At 45.2% G+C, this 18,581-nt stretch overlaps 2 protein-coding genes across 2 annotated transcripts in view; both read right to left on the bottom strand.

Moving 5' to 3' along the window:
* Positions 1–18,581, bottom strand: part of CMIP (c-Maf inducing protein) — a 605,118-nt gene that overhangs the window by 291,543 nt on the left and 294,994 nt on the right. The window lies entirely within an intron of this gene.
* Positions 1–18,581, bottom strand: part of BCO1 (beta-carotene oxygenase 1) — a 50,472-nt gene that overhangs the window by 5,214 nt on the left and 26,677 nt on the right. The window contains exons 8-10 of the mRNA XM_063140947.1: positions 13,897–14,002; positions 10,858–10,952; positions 5,395–5,506 (exon numbers count right to left, since the gene is read on the bottom strand). Of these exons, the coding sequence (XP_062997017.1) occupies positions 5,395–5,506; positions 10,858–10,952; positions 13,897–14,002 (313 nt within the window). The remainder of the gene's footprint in view (positions 1–5,394; positions 5,507–10,857; positions 10,953–13,896; positions 14,003–18,581) is intronic.

Below are 18,581 nucleotides of genomic sequence, written 5' to 3'. Positions count from 1 at the left end.
GATGATCCTGAGACCGTGGAATGTGTGGGTGGGCGTTGCAGGTTGTCCAGGCTCCTCGCGAGTAACCGTGAGGAGCCAGGAGCCGAGCAAGGGACAGAACTCCTCAGGAGCTCTGTGCCCGTTGGGGGTGGGGTGGGGGGAATGGGGACATTTATTTATTTAAATAAAAAACACTCACATTTGCCGTTCGAGCACTCGTGCGCTCCTTCCTCTTAAAAACAAAAAACAAAATGGCGGGCGCGACATCCTCTTCCTCCTAGGACGTCTCACACTGTGTGTAGACAGAGGGGGAGATCTCATAATAACCATATCGCGAGATCATGCCCCCTCTGTTGCGCTAGACTGGGTAGGTCTAGCCATGGTCATAGTCAATGGCCTCGAATTAGTCTAAGCAAAATTGGGCCATTTACTAAAGTATCAAATCAGGGACCAAGGCAAATGTAGGAGTAAGTGTAAATCCCTAATACACACAGAGAGACACATATGCATGCATGGACACACACACACACACACACAGTCCCTGTGTTTGATGTATACATTGTGTTTTGTACAGGAAGGCATGGGCTGTACCTCTGCCATCTCATAACCTCTGAGCCTCTCTCTTTACCATTTTTCTCTTTAAACACCTGTGTGCATGCCGAGAGGTATATTTAGGGCTACAATGTTTGATGAACTGGTTTGATTAATTGCTTAAAGCGTTTAATCCACTGAAAGACTGCTCTTGATTAATCAGGCATAGACAGGTAGATCACAAGTACTTAGAAAAACTTCACCATCTTGAAGGTACCATCACAAAAGAGGCATTCCTCCTTCTCTTTCTCACAGGACGGAATGCCTCTTCTATGACGAGACACATGTGTGCACCATGTAAAAACTAAGAAAGCATGCTTCTTGATTCGGAAACATTAGATTTACCCTGATGTTCATTTATACTGTATGGCCTTAGCTAGACCTAAGGTTTATCCCGGGGTCATCCCTGTTCATGTAAATGACACACAGGATATCCCGGGAGCAGGCAGGGACGATCTCGGGATAAACCTTCGGTCTAGCTAAGGCCATTGTGTGTTTTACCCTAAATGGTTTTTAAACTGGTATATTTTGTTTTTTAAGGTTTTTTTAAAACCCTGTAAGAGTGTTATCACACGGGGGGAAATCATGTTTGCTTACTGTCGCTTTTCCACCCATGAGTTTGTCCCTCATTACTTCCTCTTTTGAAAGAGGAAGTAAACAACATGATCGTGGGCCATTCAGTGGACCATTTTGATCATGCTGCTTCTCCTGCACACAGCAGGAGATAGCAGCAACTTCAATCTTTAAAAATACATCAGACTTAGGAAAGGAAAGGAACCTCTCATACAAGCACTGAGTCATTACTGACTCTTGGAGGGATGCCAGCTTTCGCTGACATTTTCTTGGCAGGCCTTATAGCGGGGTGGCTTGCTGTTGCCTTCCCCGGCCGTTATTACCTTTCCCCCAGCTAACTGGGTACTCATTTTACCGACCTCAGGAGGATGGAAGGCTGAGTCGACCCAAGCCGGCTGCCTGAAACCAGCTTCCGCTGGGATCGAACTCAGGCCATGGGGAGAGTTTCAGCTGCAGAAACTGCTGCTTACCACTGGGGTGATTTTGGGGGCGCAAAGAATGCTAGTAGGGGTGGGAGGTGCGTGGGAGGCAGAGAGGGAGCCTCAAAAATCCATGAGTGCCCAGTATTGAGCATGCAATAAAACTCTGGTCTGATGGAGCTCTTCTTTAATGTTTAATGCTTTTAATCTTTGTAAACTGCCTATAAAGCCCTGGCTCGGAGGTGGCAAAAATGTTCATCGTCATCATTATCACCATCTCTCAGCCTTATCTACATTGCAAGAGCTGTTATTGTGAGGCTAAAAGATGGGAGACGCGTCACCCTGAGCGTCTTGGGAAAAGGGTGTGGGAACAAAATGGGACAACCAGAGCAACAGGGCTGATTGACAAAGGAAAGTGACAAGTGTCAAAATGCAAAATGTGTGGATGTCAACATCTCCAATGAAGTCAGCATCACCACGAACAACAAACACCTGGGCTCAAATGCTCTGGCTTCACTTAAACAGAAATGTATCCCAGATTTATTTTTATTTTTATTTTATTTATTACATTTTTATACCGCCCAATAGGCGAAGCTCTCTGGGCGGTTCACAAAAATTATAAACTGAAGTATTTTGGACCATATTGCTCAATAGGCCACGGACTAAATGGGTCACATATAGGTTCACAAGCCTTAAATGTGTAAATTCATCTACTTAGTGCAAAGCCTGTCACCAGTGAAGGAGGAAGCAGCAGCCAGGCACCTCTCCACCGTGCCTGGGTCCAGCTCCAGCTGAGAGCCCCCTCCCTCCTACTACCAACTGTCACTGCAGAGGCCACCAGTGAGGGAGGAAGCAGCAGCCAGGCACCTCTCCACCGTGCCTGGGTCCAGCTCCAGCTCAGAGCCCCCTCCCTCCTGCTTCCAACTGTCTCTGCAGAGGCCACCAGTGAGGGAGGAAGCAGCAGCCAGGCACCTCTCCACCGTGCCTGGGTCCAGCTCCAGCTCAGAGCCCCCTCCCTCCTGCTGTCAACTGTAACTGCTGAACTTCGCAACTAAGATTGTAGTGCCTGAATTTGCTTTCCTTTTCCCCCTCCTCCTCCTCCCTCCCAATCCCCTTTCCTTTTGTGTCATGTCTTTTAGATTGTAAGCCTGTGGGCAGGGACTGTCAAGAAATACCTTTGTAAGCCGCCATGAGAGCCTTTTTTGGCTGAATGGCGGCATAAAAATCCTTAAATAAATAATAAATAAATAAATGTCTGTCTAGAAAAAATGCCATGAGCAGGAAAAGAGACGACGATGACAACAACAACAACAACAATAGTCTCTTTTCTTGCTCATGACATTTTTTTCAGACGGACATGACAGGCTTTGCCAGGTCATGCTGTCTTTTACTGGTTCAGAAATTTCCTGACAATTGAGCATGTTTTAAGTATGACTAGTTTCTGGATGTTAGTGTGGATGTATTTCAGTAGGCCCAGTTTCTGAACATTTTCTGTATAGTTTTTTTATGTGATGCTGTGACTGATCTGACTAACGGGACAATTGTGACCTAAGGAGGTTCGCTTGGCACCTACATTATATGCTTTTAGACGCCAGGTGAAGACCTTTTTATTTTCCCAACATTTTAACAATCTATAAATTTTAAATAACATGGTTTTAAATTTGTAATTTTGCATTGCTGCTGTTTTTATCTGGTTGAGCTTTTATATTGTATTTTATATTATGGTTTTATACTATTGTATACTGTTGTTTTATACTTTGAAAGGTTTTAATTTTTGTGAACCGCCCAGAGAGCTCCGGCTATTGGGTGGTATAGAAATGTAATAAATAAATAAATAAATAAATAAATAAAAATTTTCCTGTTGTTGCTGTTATTGCAAATATGGACCACCTCTATTATAACCTATTTACCAACCTCGATTGGTAACCTCAAGATTGGATTACTGCAACGCACTCTATGTGGGGCTGCCCTTGAAGCTGCTCTGGAAGCTGGAGCTAGTGCAGAATGCTGCAGCTCGGCTGCTGTCTGGAGCTGCCCCTTTCCAGCATGGAACTCCTCTGCTGAGGGAACTGCACTGGCTGCCTATTCGCTACCGGGCCAGGTTGAAGGTTCTTGTACTTGTGTACAAAGCCCTAAACAACTTGGGACCGGGATACCTGAGAGAGCGCCTTCTCCTTTACCAACCTGCCCGGTCACTGTGGTCATCCGAGGGCCTGCTCCTGGTGGTTCCACATAGATCCATCCTCCGATGGGAATCCACCAGGGGAAGAGCCTTCAGTGTGGTGGCCCCCCTCCTGTGGAATTCCCTGCCTCTGGAGGTCAGGCAGGCGCCAACCTTGTACTCCTTTCGGCACCTCCTGAAAACATCTTTATTCCAAGAAGCCTTTCCTTAATATGCAGCCATCTCTGCTTTGCTTCTTTTAAATTTTGTTTTAACTGTTTTTATTATGTTTTTATTTTCATTTTATCTTGTACACCGCTCTGAAATTTTTCAATGGGGAGCGGTATCTAAATATTCTAAATAAATAAATAAATAAATAAAAAAAAAGAAAAGGAAACATTACAGATAGCTTTTCCTTCTAAACTTAAGAAGAAACCTTTGTTTATTACACTCGAAGTCATCTCGCAATTCCATCGATGCATTAAAAAGCACCTACACAGAGCTTTTGCTAATTTGCAATTAAATTTAATTGCTTATTAATCGGTAAAGTGAGATATTGAATTAAAATTTGTTCAATCAGTTAACAGCTGTATTCATATACGCCACATATATGGCTGCCGCCTCTCTGCAATTCTTCCAAAACAGAAGCAACAACAGAGGGTGTCAAAACCTGAAAAGGCTGCTGAGCTTTGCTGACTCCGCTCTTTTGCTTAGATAAAATTGCCTTAATCTCCAGGACTCTATGAAGCGTTTTAAGATGATGATTTTTGATGATAAGCCATTCCAATAGGCTGTGTGAAAGATCCATTATGTAGGCCTGCATGTAAAGGCTAAACGCAGTGTTGCGTCGTCGTCAGTTGTGCCCTGTCAGTCAGGGAGTTGTGCTGTCAGTGAATTTTCAGGTCTAGGACGATTTGCGCCAACATAGCCATTAAAAATCCCGCTCTTCGTTTGGAAAAGAAATGCTCCAAACTCCAACGCTGGGTTTCAGGTGTAGTAATGAAATCTGATGTGAAGGAGAAAAGTTTAGACTTGAACTAGGAAGACCCGAGTTCAAATCTCCACTCAGGTATAAATTCCATACGGCTGTTTGGACCTGTTTGGACATTCCCGATGGTGGGGTTAGAGCGGGACTCTGATATTACGTGCCTGACATCAGGAAATATGTTTGAAATGTATGATGTGGGCAGGGTTCCTCTCCCTTTTTTTCTTTCCCTCCCCCTCCCTTCTTTTTATGTATTGTGATTGTGTGAGAAAGAAGGGTGATAATCTAACTGGGATGGTGGGGAAAGAAGGAAAAGATACAAGGGGATTTTTTTCATAGATACAATATATAAATTGTTCCGTTTTACAGGTCTCTGTAATACTTCAGAAACCTATTTGACCATAAACAACTGTAGGATTAAAATATGAGATTGCGCATCACAGTAAACATTCTCCTACTGGTTTTATCTCTCTTAAAAGCTGCCAATTGCTTTCATCCTTGGTAGGAAGCAGCTTCTTACAGCCTTATTTGAGACTTTGGGGTTGAATCCAACATTAGGGCTACTTAGAGGAGACTCGCTGAAATGAATGGGGCTCAATAAGATTGGATACAAGCCTTTCAGTGAAAATGTTACATTGTGAGCAACGAAAATACCATTCAGGATTTTTACCAGTCAGGAATCTTACCGTCATCTTCCTCTTTGGCATTTGGTTTAGGAACAAAGACGGGTTCAGCTGGCCAGCAGTGCTCTTCTTCCCAGTGAAGTTTTTCCTTTGTCAGAACGTCAAATTTAATTACCTAGGTGATCAGAGAAGGGGGGAAATGCACATCATTTCCGTGCTAATTTTAAAACCATTTTCCCGATTGCAATTTGCATGCAAAAATACTAATTCTATTTGGCTGCCTCAGACACAGAGGTGAGAGAGTGTCAGGGTCCGGGGCGTGGGCGGCAAGGTCTCAGCGCCAGGATGGATGGCAGTGGAACCGGCAAACAGAGTCCAGGCAGGGCCAGAGGTGAAAGGCAAGGGCCAGAGGCAAGCAAGGTTCGGAGTCCAGAGGCAAACAGGGTTCAGGCAGGGCCAGAGACAAAAAGGCATAGTCAGGAGAAACAGGAAGTCAGACAAGGCAAGGTCCACGATTCACAGGTAGTCAGGTATGGGTTGCAGCAGGCACAGGAGACTGTGTTGCTGTGGCAAAGCTGGAGTGGAAATGCAGTTCTTATATAGCCCTTTCCTGGCTGCTCCCAGCTTGTCTGCATCAGCCCACCTGTGAGGGCTGGATGATATGAGCCTGGGTCCTGCAACCACTCTGCGGCCGGCAAGGTACACTGCAGCCGCCAGGTGGTGCTGCAGGACAGAACCTGACAGACAGCCACCTCCCACCCCGGCTTAGTTTGGACCTATAGCCATTTGGCTCCTCCCTTCCCAGAACTGGTCCAGTGGCAGGAAAGGGAGATCAAAGTTATGAGACACCAAGGACCCCTCCACTGATGCAATTTGACTCCTCCCTCCCAGAACTGTGTTATGCAGGAACCTGAATCTTGCATATTTTCCTCCTCCCTCTTTGTCCATTTTTCTTTTTGTGTTGTGCATTATGGTCAATGGCTCTGTTCAGACAACACGCTAAACCATGAAGGTTAAGTGTTTTGAGCTAAGCATTATGGCTTAGCGTGTCGTGTGAACCATGGTGTAGTATGTCGTGTGAACCATTCCTAACCATGGTGGCTACATAACTAGTGTAAACATGCTCACTGACCACTTACTGCAAAATGTTTAGTGGCCTAACCATGGCTTAGCGTGTTGTCTGAACAGGCCTATTATTTTAAACTGTGAACCACCCTGAATGCATTGGCAGAAAGTCAGCATACACTAAAAATTCTACACTTAAAATTTCTGTCCAGCATCTTCACTTTTTTATTTTAAGTAAGCCTGTAATTTATTTATGATTTACTATAGTCATTTTTATCCTTCCTTTCAGGATACAAATCCTTCCAAGGCAGAAATGGAATAATTAAATTATATAGTTGTTTTTAATTATACTTATTATTGTGTTTATGTTTTGTTGTAAGATGTCTTAGAAAGATTTGTATCCTGGAAGGTAGGATAAAAATGGCTATAGCAAATCATAATAAATTAAGAGCTTATTTAAAAAATATTGAGGATGTTGGGCAGAAATTGTAAGTGTAGAAAGACTGAATTGGCAAGGTAGCTTGTTTGAGAAAATAAACCACACTGTAAGGTTAACAAGTTGCACTGCGGAAAACGCACTGCATCCAGACAACACAATAACCAGTGGTGGGTGCAGCGGTCCCCAACCTTTTTGGCACCAGGGACCGGTTTCATGGAAGACAATTTTTCCATGGAAAAATGGGGTGGGTGGGTGAGGGGATGGTTTTGGGAAGCCCCCCCCCCCCAGCTTCCTGGCTTCGCTTCGGCTGGGTGGGCGAGATCACGCCCCTTGCCCAGGTACGTTGGGGTGGGGGTGGGGGGTGAAAGCAGCTCACCTGCACAGCCCGGTTGTTAACAGGCCACGGACCAGTACCAGTCCATGGCCCGGGGGTTGGAGACCCTTGGTTAGTGTATTGTGTGAAAAAATACTGGACTAGATGGAGCCTTGGTCTGATCCAGCAGAGCTCTTCTTCTGTTTTTAAATTGGAATATGTTCATGTCATTTATTACATTTTTATACCGCCCCATAGCTGAAGCTTTCTGGGCGGTTTACAACAACGTTCACAACTGAAACCTTGCCAAAAGTTGCACAACGTTTTGTTTGGGTTCTTGGAAGAGGACTAGATGTAGTCCAGAATATGGACCCCGGCATATGGGTATGACTTCCTGCTTCTGCTCCTATATCTCTGGCCAGGCCAATAAATATAGCACATGACCCATAAATCACACATGAATCATGCTTCATTGCAGCATTCCAAAGTTGCCTGCGGAAGGAAACTTGGAATAACTTTAGCCAGCTTTATTTGCTGCTGAGAGAGGAAGGGTTTTTTTTTTTTTTGCTATGCTTTCCTTCTGCACCTTAAGCCAGGAAGAAGCCAGAGACTTCATTAAGAGCACGTTTAATAACAGGGACTGGCCAACGAGACCACATCACACCAGTCCTTTTCCAGCTTCATTGGCTGCCAGTCCAGGTCCGGGCCTAATTTAAAGTGCTGGTATTAACATTCAAAGCCCTAAACGGCTTGGGGCCAGGCTATCTGAAAGAACGCCTCCTCCCATATGTACTTGCCCTAAGGTCATCCTCAGGGGTCCTTCTCTGTGAGCTCCTGCCAAAGGAAGTGAGGCAGGTGGCTACCAGGAGGAGGGCCTTCTCTGCTGTGGCGCCCCAGCTATGGAATGAGCTCCCTAGAGAGGTTTGCCTGGCACCTACACTATACTCCTTTAGACGCCAGGGGAAGACCTTTTTATTTTCTCAGCATTTTAATATTCTATCAACTTAACTTTAACTTTGCTCTTTTAAATTTGTACTTTAAATCTGTATTAATTTCTGCATTGCTGCTCAGTTTTATCCTGGTTGTGTTTTTATATTTCATTTTATACTATGCTTTTATACTGTTTGTTTTATATTTTGAGTGGTTTTCATGGTTTTAATTTTGTACACCACCCAGAGAGCTTCGGCTCTTGGGCGGTATAAAAATGCAATGAATAAATTAATTAAATAAATAAACAAAGAATGAATGACAAATGAATTTAATTCAGGAGCCTTAGATTGTTGCTAATCTTGTGATTTATGTACAGCACGGAGCACCAACAATTGCTGTGCTGAGCAGCAGAGGGGGGAAATAGGCTACAGATTGCAGATGGAAATAGGCTACAGATTGCACTGCACAGATGGAAGTGACGGAGCCAAAGGTTGAAAACACCCCTGATGTGTTACTTGTTGAATCTTCTTTTGAAAATCTGTAAGGAAGGCGATGCCGCCTGCTGCCCTGGGCAGCTCATTTCATTACGTTGCTCTGTTTGCGGTTGGGTCCCTGTAGTTTAAAAACCGTTACTTATTACCCCACCTGCGGCGCACAAGCACTACATGGGAGTAAGCCAATGTGGCATTCTTTGGCACCATTTTCTTCAGTACCCAAGCGCGCGTTTCATTCTAGCAGGAAAAAAGGCCAAATTGGATGTGATAAGGCCAGACACATCTGCTGTCGTGTTTCTTGAGACCTCCTGCCTTCTTGGGAGACAATAATGAGGGCTGCTAAGTAATCCACAAAGCTTTATTCAAGCAATAAACATCTCTTCCCAACTGAAGAGAATCTATTCTCTTGGGACTTTCCCCTAGGCAAAACTACGCAAACTAAGCAAGACAATTGTCCTTCCAAGAAGAATGGAAAGCCTTTTCCCCAGATGCGTTAACTTCAGAGAGACTAGTTCTGAGGCAGCTTCTGACGAGATGTGAGCCGGGCTGACTTTCTCTCGCCTTCCTTTCGCTCTGCCCTTTTTAATCTGCGGCGTACTCTAGGATTGGTTAACCTGTGTGTGCTCTCTCCTTAGGAAGAATGTTGGCTTTCCACTGACTGTGTATTATTTGCCCTTGATGAGATAAGCTCTGGAGTTAGTTCAGCACCAGCTGGTGAAGAGCCCTTGAGAGCTTCCTCCCCCACTGGTTTCTGGTGCTGACTCCTCCACTTCAAAGTCTAATTCTGACTGATCACCTGAAACACCTTCTTCCAGACCAGGGGGAGCAGGGCTAGACATGACATCTGCACCTGAATTCTTACACTACTGGAGGCTGCCTTCAGTTAGCACCGCTGCACTGCAAACCTCACAGGTGGCTACCTGGAGGAGGGCCTTCTCTGCTGTGGCACCCCGGCTGTGGAATGAGCTCCCTAAGGAGGTTCACTTGGCACCTACATTATATGCTTTTAGACGCCAGATGAAGACCTTTTTATTCTCCCAGCATTGTAACAGTCTATAAATAAATTTTAACTTGGTGTTTTAAATGTGTAATTTTGCATTGCTGCTGTTTTTATCTTGGTTGAGCTTTTATATTGTATTTTATTTTATGTTTTTATACTGTTGTTTCATACTTTGAATGTTTTTAATTTTTGTGAACTGCCCAGAGAGCTCCGGCTATTGGGCGGTATAGAAATGTAATAAATAAATAAATAAATAAATAAAATTGCTGCTGGGGGTGTCAGTGAATAATCCCTGCTGGGGGAGGCAGGGTGGGCTTTCCATGGCCTTGCTGGGCCCATGGCTTCCAGCGACTAATGGGAGGTCACCTTCCGTCTGGGAACACTCCCAGTGCAGTTCCAGAGCACAAACAGACAGCGGAAGAGTCGCATTGACCTTGCTTGGGCAAGAAAAGTCAGGGTAAGTCCCTGACTTTTCAGCTGAGGATTATTATTCATTTTTTTATTTATTTATTTCATCATTTATTTATTTATTTCATTTCTATACCATAGCAATCTATACCATAGCAATCTTTGGCTCTTTGCCCCAGGGTGGCTCCGAATCGTCGGCTGCATCATATATCTGATGCAGCGCAGATTCAGAGTTACCCCAGGGCAAAGACGATGTATAAACAGCTCCCTGCTTTGGAAAGAAGGCAATGTGAAGGGAAAAGGGAAAATCACTGATGGAATCTCTCTCATTAGTCCAGAGTTCTTTCTATAGCATTAGTATGCCCTATCCTCAAAATGGGTTCAACACCTTGGATAGCACCTTTAGAGCTCTGGCTGGTTCTAATTAAGACCTAGAATGGAATCACTGCCCCTCCACAACTAGAGCCACCAGCTTCCACTGGTATTTGCAATACTAGGTGTAAATGGGGAGTCACATTTCCAAGGTCAGTGAAATGCAGATGTAAACAAGCGTTCCCATCCGCTGTCTCAAGCGGCCTGCCTGTATCTAGGTTAGGGCCAAATGGTTTGGCAGCATGAAATCCATTTAAAAGTGCATGGCACCATCCACGAGTTTTTGCACAACTACGTGGCCTTCTCCATATCTGGCATCTCCAAGGAAACTGGAGTCTTCTTGCCAAAGTCTGTGTCAGAGCAAAGGCGGTGCTGGATCAAAATGGATTTCCTTTGCATTTCATCATAAAGTCAGATTGTGTAACAAGTATAAATCTCAGCTTCACATAGATTGTTACTAGACAATGTCATGTTAGAACAGGAAGCTTGCCTTGAAATAACGTACCTGCGTGGGAACTGGGCTCCATTTCACCTCTGTGGCAAAGATATACCTGTACTTTTTGCCATTGTAATCATAGTTGATGCGAGGGAGTTCAACTCCTGCAGGTGAAGTGGAATAATTCATGCTCATAAATGACAAGGGGAAAATAGGGTCACCGCTGACATAGTTGTAAAGGTATTTAAAAGACAGGAGCAATGAGGCAGCTGGTTGGGCTTTGCAGCTGTGCTCACATCTGGATTTATGGACCAACAAGGATTCCCAACAATTTCAATGGGCTTTGTGCAGGATAGGTAGAGACATGTGTAGTGAGTTTGTTAGTGAGCAGAAATATAGACTTCACAGAGTTCCAAAATGCTGCTAAGAGACCTGTGTAGCCTAACACAGTGAGGAGATTTTAGCAGGCTTTAGCTGACAAGAGCAGCCTCATTCCCTTGAGGGGCGGGGAGGGATGCAGCCTGTCAGCCCCTGAGAGAAAGGCAGGCAGCTAGCAGGAAAGCCTATAAGATCCAAAGCACAAGCTTCATGCTTTGGTTTCGCTCCAGGAGGAACTGTGCTGCTACCGGCCTGGAGAACCTGCTGTGGCAAAGGAACGGCTTCTGTCTATCATGAGAGCCCTGGTAGACACCCAGATATGGAAGCTTGATTAGCTGGAAGGAGGTGCTAACTTCTTTTGCATGTATATCTTCTGCATCCATTTTCCATCAATAAATTGTAATCTTTTTGCACAAGTGGCTTGTTTTCATCTTGGTAACCAAAAGAACCTGATTGATGACTTGGACCTGGCAGAACCAGATCCCCAACACAACACAACATGGTACCCAATGGGCACAAGAAAGCTAATTTGGTCCAGGGGTTAGAGCAGTGGTTCCCAAAGTGGGCGGTACTGCCCCCTTGGGGGCAGTTGGATTGCATAGGGGGGCGTTAAGAGGCAAGGGGGCAACAGGGGGGCGCTCAAGGTGGTCTTTTCCGAGAAGTGCCTCTCCAGAAGGTCTTAAAACCCAGGGACATTTTTATGGGAGAAGGTAGTTTGGTCCCAAGGCATATAGGGGAAGGATCCACACAGGTATTAATACCGTTTAAGAAGAGTCCTTTTAACAGTGAATTGAAATGTTTCAAAAGCACCAAAACGCTAATGAAGAGACATACCCTGCTTGGTATGCCCCGCCACGCCGGCTGCAAAACAGAGGCGTTTGCTCTCTTTTCCCTCCATCCCTCCCTCCCTCGGCAAGTCTGCGGTGGGTGCTTCCCATTTAAAGGGGCTGTGTGCAGGGGGCACTGGGCATGAGTTTGTGGAACCAAGGGGGCGGTTACCTGAAAAAGTTTGGGAACCACTGGGTTAGAGTATTGGACTAGGACCAAGGACATCTCAGGGCCAGCGCCAAAGGCAGGCGTGGTCGGGCACCTGTCAAGGACCCACACCTCTGCTGGGGACCACTGACAGGAGTCCCCTGGCGTTGCTCCTCTTCTTCACCATGGCAGCCTACTTGTTCACCTGCCTCACGGTCTCAGCCAGACAATGGCGGCGGTGAGAAGGAGGAGCAGGAGATTGCGCTGTCTACTTGCTCCTTGGATCTCTGCCTGTCAAACAAGCACATGGTAGCAATGATGACGAAGAGGAGGAGGAGACATAGCAACTAGTGGCAATGGTGTTGAGGAGGTAGACTCACTGGAGGAGGGGGCTCGTTGAGGGTGTCTTGCCCAGGGGTCCTCCAAAAGTTGAATCTGGCACTGAAGGAGACCCAGATCCTGCATGGCCACAAAGCTCACTGGATGACCTTCGGTTGATCACTATCTCTTCGCCTAGCCTAACCTCAGTTCTCCAACCAAGGGCCATTTTATGCAGCCAGATAAATCAAGTTTTTCCTGGACTGTACCATGAATGAATTAATTTTTTATACCTCCAATAGCCACAGCTCTCTAAGCAGTTCACTTCAGGCTGCAGGGCCAGATCTACACCAAGCAGGCTATGACACATTGGCCTCTCTAGAAGGTTAAGCAGCATGGTTTAGCATGTTCTCTGAACGGGGCCTTTGAAAATGATTTGAAAACTGTACATGGAGCGTGTCCTGGGCCCCAACAGTTGTCACTACATTGATAAACCGTTTCAAAGCAGTAGTGTAGATCCTGCCCTGTTGAGGGCTTGCAGGTTTGAATGCAACCCCCCACCACCACATCGCCCAGCTGCCTAGAGCAGAGGTGCAGACCCACAGGCCCAGGGGGCAACCTGCCCCTCCAGAAGTCCCAATCCAACTCTCATGGTGGCCACATCCCCTTCCCTGGCCCCATGTTAAAAGTACATTTAAAAGCATAGTATGCAGGAAAACACATAGTTATAAAGTTAAACTAACATACTGCCTCAAGGGCCTATGTACACATGTAGGTTTTAAAAGTTTGTTTTTTAAAGTTTTTTTTTTAATAATAAAAAAAAATCCTTTTAAAACCTACACGTGTACATAGGCCTTGAAAAGACACCCTGAAGAAGGGCTTTGAAAAGACACAGGTCAAAACGCGTTGGGCTTTATCAATAAATCCTATGCATCCTGGGAACCAGTTCCTCCTTTCTTTTCACCCACTTCTTTCTCCCCAAAACCTCAGTCGTTCAGTCACTTGGTTACAGTTCCCACCCAAGTCTAAAAGTCCTAGATGCTTCTCCTAAGGCTCAGGTGCTCAAAGCAAGAGTTTTGAGCTAAAATACGCTGGTATTTTTGGGCCCTCCCCCTTTGCCTTTGGCTCCTCCCACTGCTGGAATGTGGACCCAAAGAGCGTCTTCAAAACAGAATCCAGAATCCTTGGGCTGGAAGAAATTTGGCACCTCTGGCTTGGATGGAGGACCAACCTAGGGAAACGCACCCACAATTAACGGACAGGCCTTGCGCTCATGAGACTCAGGCTCCGTGCTGTCGGTGGGACACAGCCCAAATACACTTCTCCCCTTCCCCTCCAAAAATGGCAGGCATTATATTTGCAGATCTGTCCCTCGAAATGATGACGTTCCAGGAAACACAACACATTTCCGCTCCCGCCCCAATGAAGGCCTCTCACCTTCACACAGCGTTTCGGGCTGGCAGTAGATGCTACCATCTTTTTCCTTCACTGCTGTCGCCGTGGTCGATGGGAGTCGGACCAAATTGGAGCCTATTTCTGCATCCTGAAAGAAAGACACACCGAAATGGGTGCTGCGTTTCAAAGAGGAACATGTCAAGTGGATTCTTTAAAAGCAGCATTCCTCGCACCGAGGTGTGCTTCGCAGTAGGACGTGATTGATAACATTTCCTTCCCCGTGATTGATTAAGCTGGTGTGATTCCCGTACAAGGCATAATAGTCAACCCACGTTTGGAATACGGCGTCCGCTTTGGCCCACCCGAGTTCAAGAACAATAAGTCTATTGTGCGCAAAACGTACAGAAGAGCAACTCAAAAGGTCCCAAGAAGAGAATTTGAGCATCCAGCCAAAGTTAAGCACATTCATTTCCAACAGGTTGTTCAGGCTTTTTTTAAAAAAAATTACCATTGCTGACTTGCTAATGAATTCTGAAATAGGCGTGAAGGTTGTTAGTTTCTTCCTCAACATCCTCTATGTGGTGTTCAGGATGTTTGCATTCTAGAATGTATATTACATTGTTGGACTTGCAGGTGATATTCTAGGGGTGCTTACACAATGCTGCCCCACCCGTTCATCAAAGACATGAGGGAGAGCCACACCCCCTGCACGCCAATGTGCATGCTGGCCATGGTCCCAACTCCAGCATGGTCCCAACACCGGCATGTTCAGCATCAGTGTGAAGGGATCCTAGGTGCATACATAGGTAGGGTTCTCTCACCCCAAAGCAGGAACCCTGTGTAATCCCCATGTTTCCACTTGCATGAAGCCTTTATCCCAGGGGTAGGAAACATGGAGCCCATAGGCACTAATGTCTTGGCAGCTGCTAAGGTGGATTTCTTTTTTTTACTAGCAACTGTGATAGCAGCAACATAGGTTTCTGTTGGTGATTAAAATTGTGGGTTCAAAGGAGTTGTTTAGTATGCCAGAGATCAGATCCTACCTCTGATTTGTACGCAGTCTTTTGGGAAGGTTATTTGTCCTTTGCAATGCCTCCCACGGCAGCCATTTTGTGGTGGTGCCCAGGAGAGTTTCTCAAAATGCCAAATGTGACCATGGTAGGGATGTCCATTCTTTGGAAATCTGGCCCTTTTGGGGTCCGATGGATCCCCACTGCTCAGCTAGCAGCCGTAAGCTGAGTCGCAGGCTGTTCTAAGGATCCAGGAACATTGTGCATTTTCTTTTCTTGTCAATAGAAATTGCTCAAATTGCAGGTGCAATTTGCACGAATTCCGGCTGTAATTTGCAACCACAATTTGCGCCACTTTCTATTGAAAGAAGCGGGGGAAAGAAAATCCACAAGCTGGCTCTCCAGACGGATTCCTCTGCCATCCCTAGGCCACGGTCCAAAAAGGTTGCTCACGCCTGTTCTGTGCACATGAACCTGTACGCACACAGTGGCCTGGTTCAGACAACACGCTAAACCATGCTGCTTAACCACAAAATGGTTAAGGGACTTCCCTTAACCATTTTGTGGTTAAGCAGCATGGTTTAGCGTGTTGTCTGAACCAGGCCAAAGCCTCTTCACACTGGTGCCAAACGTAGGACTGTGGGGGTGTTGGGCTAGTAAATGAGCAATATTGAGTGTGGGGCTGGGCGGTGCGGTCCCACTGCCTCGACCACCCAAAAATGCAATAGATGGGAGGGGGTACTCAAGTGAACTCCCCCTTCTGGAATAGCTGAAGCCAGCCGTTCTGTTTCTGAAGGCGACTGTTTCCCTAAGGTAAGTACAGTGAGAATATGATACATGGGGGGTGTGTGTGTGTGTATCTCCCTCCTTATAAAAGCAAACTCAGATGGAAGGTGCCAAGAGAAACGAAGCCCCCCAAAAGGCCACCAAGAAACAAGAAGGAGGTACCCGCATGTTCAGAGGAATCCAGGGATGGCAGATGCACAAGACATTCGCTTTTAAGAACCCTAACAGGACAGAAAATAATAATAATAATCCCAAAACAGCCCCATAAGGATTTTGCATGCTCAAAAGCCGTGTAAGGTTGAGTGTCAACTGGAAAAGAAAAATGGAAGATGCGGATGGAATGATCTGCTGGTTGGGCATGACTGCCTGCCTGGAACCCTGAAGAGGAGGGTGAGAATTGTTAGGAGGTGAGAATACACTGCAACACTCTGTTGCAGATCCCCTTGTCATAGTATAAAACTGAACAGATTGGATGCCTTGCACTGATGCAAAGATTGATCTACTATAAAATGTCATCATATCAGGCATTGGAGGAAAATAATTCATGTTGGCCACTAACATCTTTTTTAAAAATGTTTTCTGGGGTTCTGCAGCTGAATTCTTACACTGCAGGGTTGGGGGGGGGGGAAGGCGATGTGAAGGGGAGAAGGGAGAACAACCAACAAAATCTCTCTCATTCGTCCAGAGCTCTTTCTATAGCATTAGTATAGCTCTGTTTCAAAGGTGAGGCAGGGAACACTGAATCAGCCATTCGACAGGCAGGCGGGCCGAAACTTGTCAGACAGGTTGATGGGCAGAATGAGCTCTTCTCTATGAAAACAACAACGTCAAACATGTCCTTTCAGGGCTGCTTCCAACACAATGGGGCAGCTTACACATCATGCTGCAATTCCTGGGTTGTTGAACGCAGGAATTGCCGGAGACGAGCGTGCAAGGCTCCCGGGCACTCGTCCTTTCTGCTTTCAATTAGCAACCCAGAAATGCCCCTGTTCCTGGGTTGTTTTGTGAAGAGCAAGGAAAGGTGAAATCCTTAACAAACAAGAATACAATGCTCAACAAAAAGTTAAGGATATATATACAATGAAACCATAATGTTTAATATACAAAAATATAAAATAAAGATTAACAATGATCTTGCATTAACAGTGCAATAACGTAGCTAAAACCATGTAGAAAGAGGCCAAACGCGTTTTGACAATGTATGTATATTCATGTAATGTGTTCCTTTTTTTATATTGCATTTTAGTATTGGCCACTGATGAAGACCCTTTGTCGAAACACATTTGGCCTCTATGTGGTTTTAGCTACATATTGGTCTGTGCAATGTGTTACTGAACTTCTAATGCAATATCATTGTTAATCTTTATTTTATATTTTTGTATATTAAACATTATGGTTTCATTGTATATATATCCTTAACTTTTTGTTGAGCCCTGGGTTGTTTTGTGACATATGAACCCAGAGACTGGGTTTGTACAACAGGCTAACTCACACTCAGTAGTTGAGTGTGGGTTGCGGTTATCTGAACCCAGGACATTTTCCGCAGGGTGGCTTATTAACCATGCAGTGTGACTTATTTTTCTCGAAAAAGCCACCTTGAGAATCCATGGTTTGTGGTTGGGTTATTTAAGGTGGTTAACAAGCCACATTGCATGGTTAACAACCCACTCTGTGGAAAATGTCCTGGGTTCTGACAACACGCTAATCCATGGTTCAACAAACAACCCACACTCAACCCCGGAGTGTGGATTAGTGTGTTGTGTGAACAGTCCCAGAAACTCTGGGTTGTTTATGGGTAAAACAACCCAGCATTAACCTAAAGAGAAACTATGGGCGATTGATGGACTGTTAATTAAAACTGGAAATGAAGAGTGTGTGGCTCACGCACTCTGCTTGACCCCACAATTCCTGGTGCAAAACCCTTAGAATTAAAGAATTCTGAGCCCAGGAATTTGTTTTCGAGGGCCCGTAGTTCTTCTGCACAAAACTCCACTCTTGGTTACTCACTGCTTTCTTCATTTCAATGCTATAATTTAGGGCAGGCAATGCATATGTGTCATTGCTACTATTATGAGAAAGTTGAGCGTCAGGAATCCTTGCCAATCTATTGCAAATCACCCAGAGATCTACCAGGTGGGTGGGGTGGGGTGAAGGGGGATTTGAGGAACATAAAAATCTCTGCAAGGTCATCCAAACGCGTTGGCCAGTGTAACTCAATACACCGGAAAACTGCTTTCTTTTCAAAGAAGGATTTAAGTGCAGGCAATGTAAGGTACATTCGTGGAGATCTGTCCATTATTTCTAAATTATTGAAAGGATCAGATTTCGTTTCAATGAGAATGGGGTGGAGTTGTGGGAGGGAGGCAAGGTCACATTTTCCTTAGATCTGAGGTAAACGAGAAATATGCTTCTCCACTTTGTTGAAGGGGAGAAAGCTTGCAAACGGCTTGCATAACCATAGCACACAGGTCTGTTTAACTGCATGCTCACGCACCGGGGGAACTGTGGCCCAGCGTGCTCAGCTCCCAGGCGCATGTGAATGTGTTTGAATAACAAAATGAATGTTGTGATGATGTAATAACACTTGGCATTTATATTGTACTTTAGAGAGTTGCAAACCATTCACCAACATTTAAGGATCAAACTATATTTGCCTGCCCCAACTTGGTACCCATCTGGCTGGGAGTAATGGGAGCTGTAGTCCAACACATCTGGAAGGCACCAGGTTGGAGAAGGCTGAACTACAGGTTGTCTTATTATTTTTCTTATATTATTATTATTATTATTATTATTATTATTATTATTATTATTACATTTATATCCCCCTTTTCCCCCCTTACAAGGAACCCAGGTTGGCTTACATAATCCTCCTCTCCATTTTAACTCACAACATCCCTGTGAGGTAGGTTAGGCTGAGAGTCAGTGACTGGC

The sequence above is a fragment of the Elgaria multicarinata genome, chromosome 14 (genome assembly GCF_023053635.1).
Source record: "Elgaria multicarinata webbii isolate HBS135686 ecotype San Diego chromosome 14, rElgMul1.1.pri, whole genome shotgun sequence".
Taxonomy (NCBI): Eukaryota; Metazoa; Chordata; class Lepidosauria; order Squamata; family Anguidae; genus Elgaria; species Elgaria multicarinata.
Note: the sequence above shows the minus strand (reverse complement) of the source record. Positions and strands in the feature narration are given on the sequence as shown.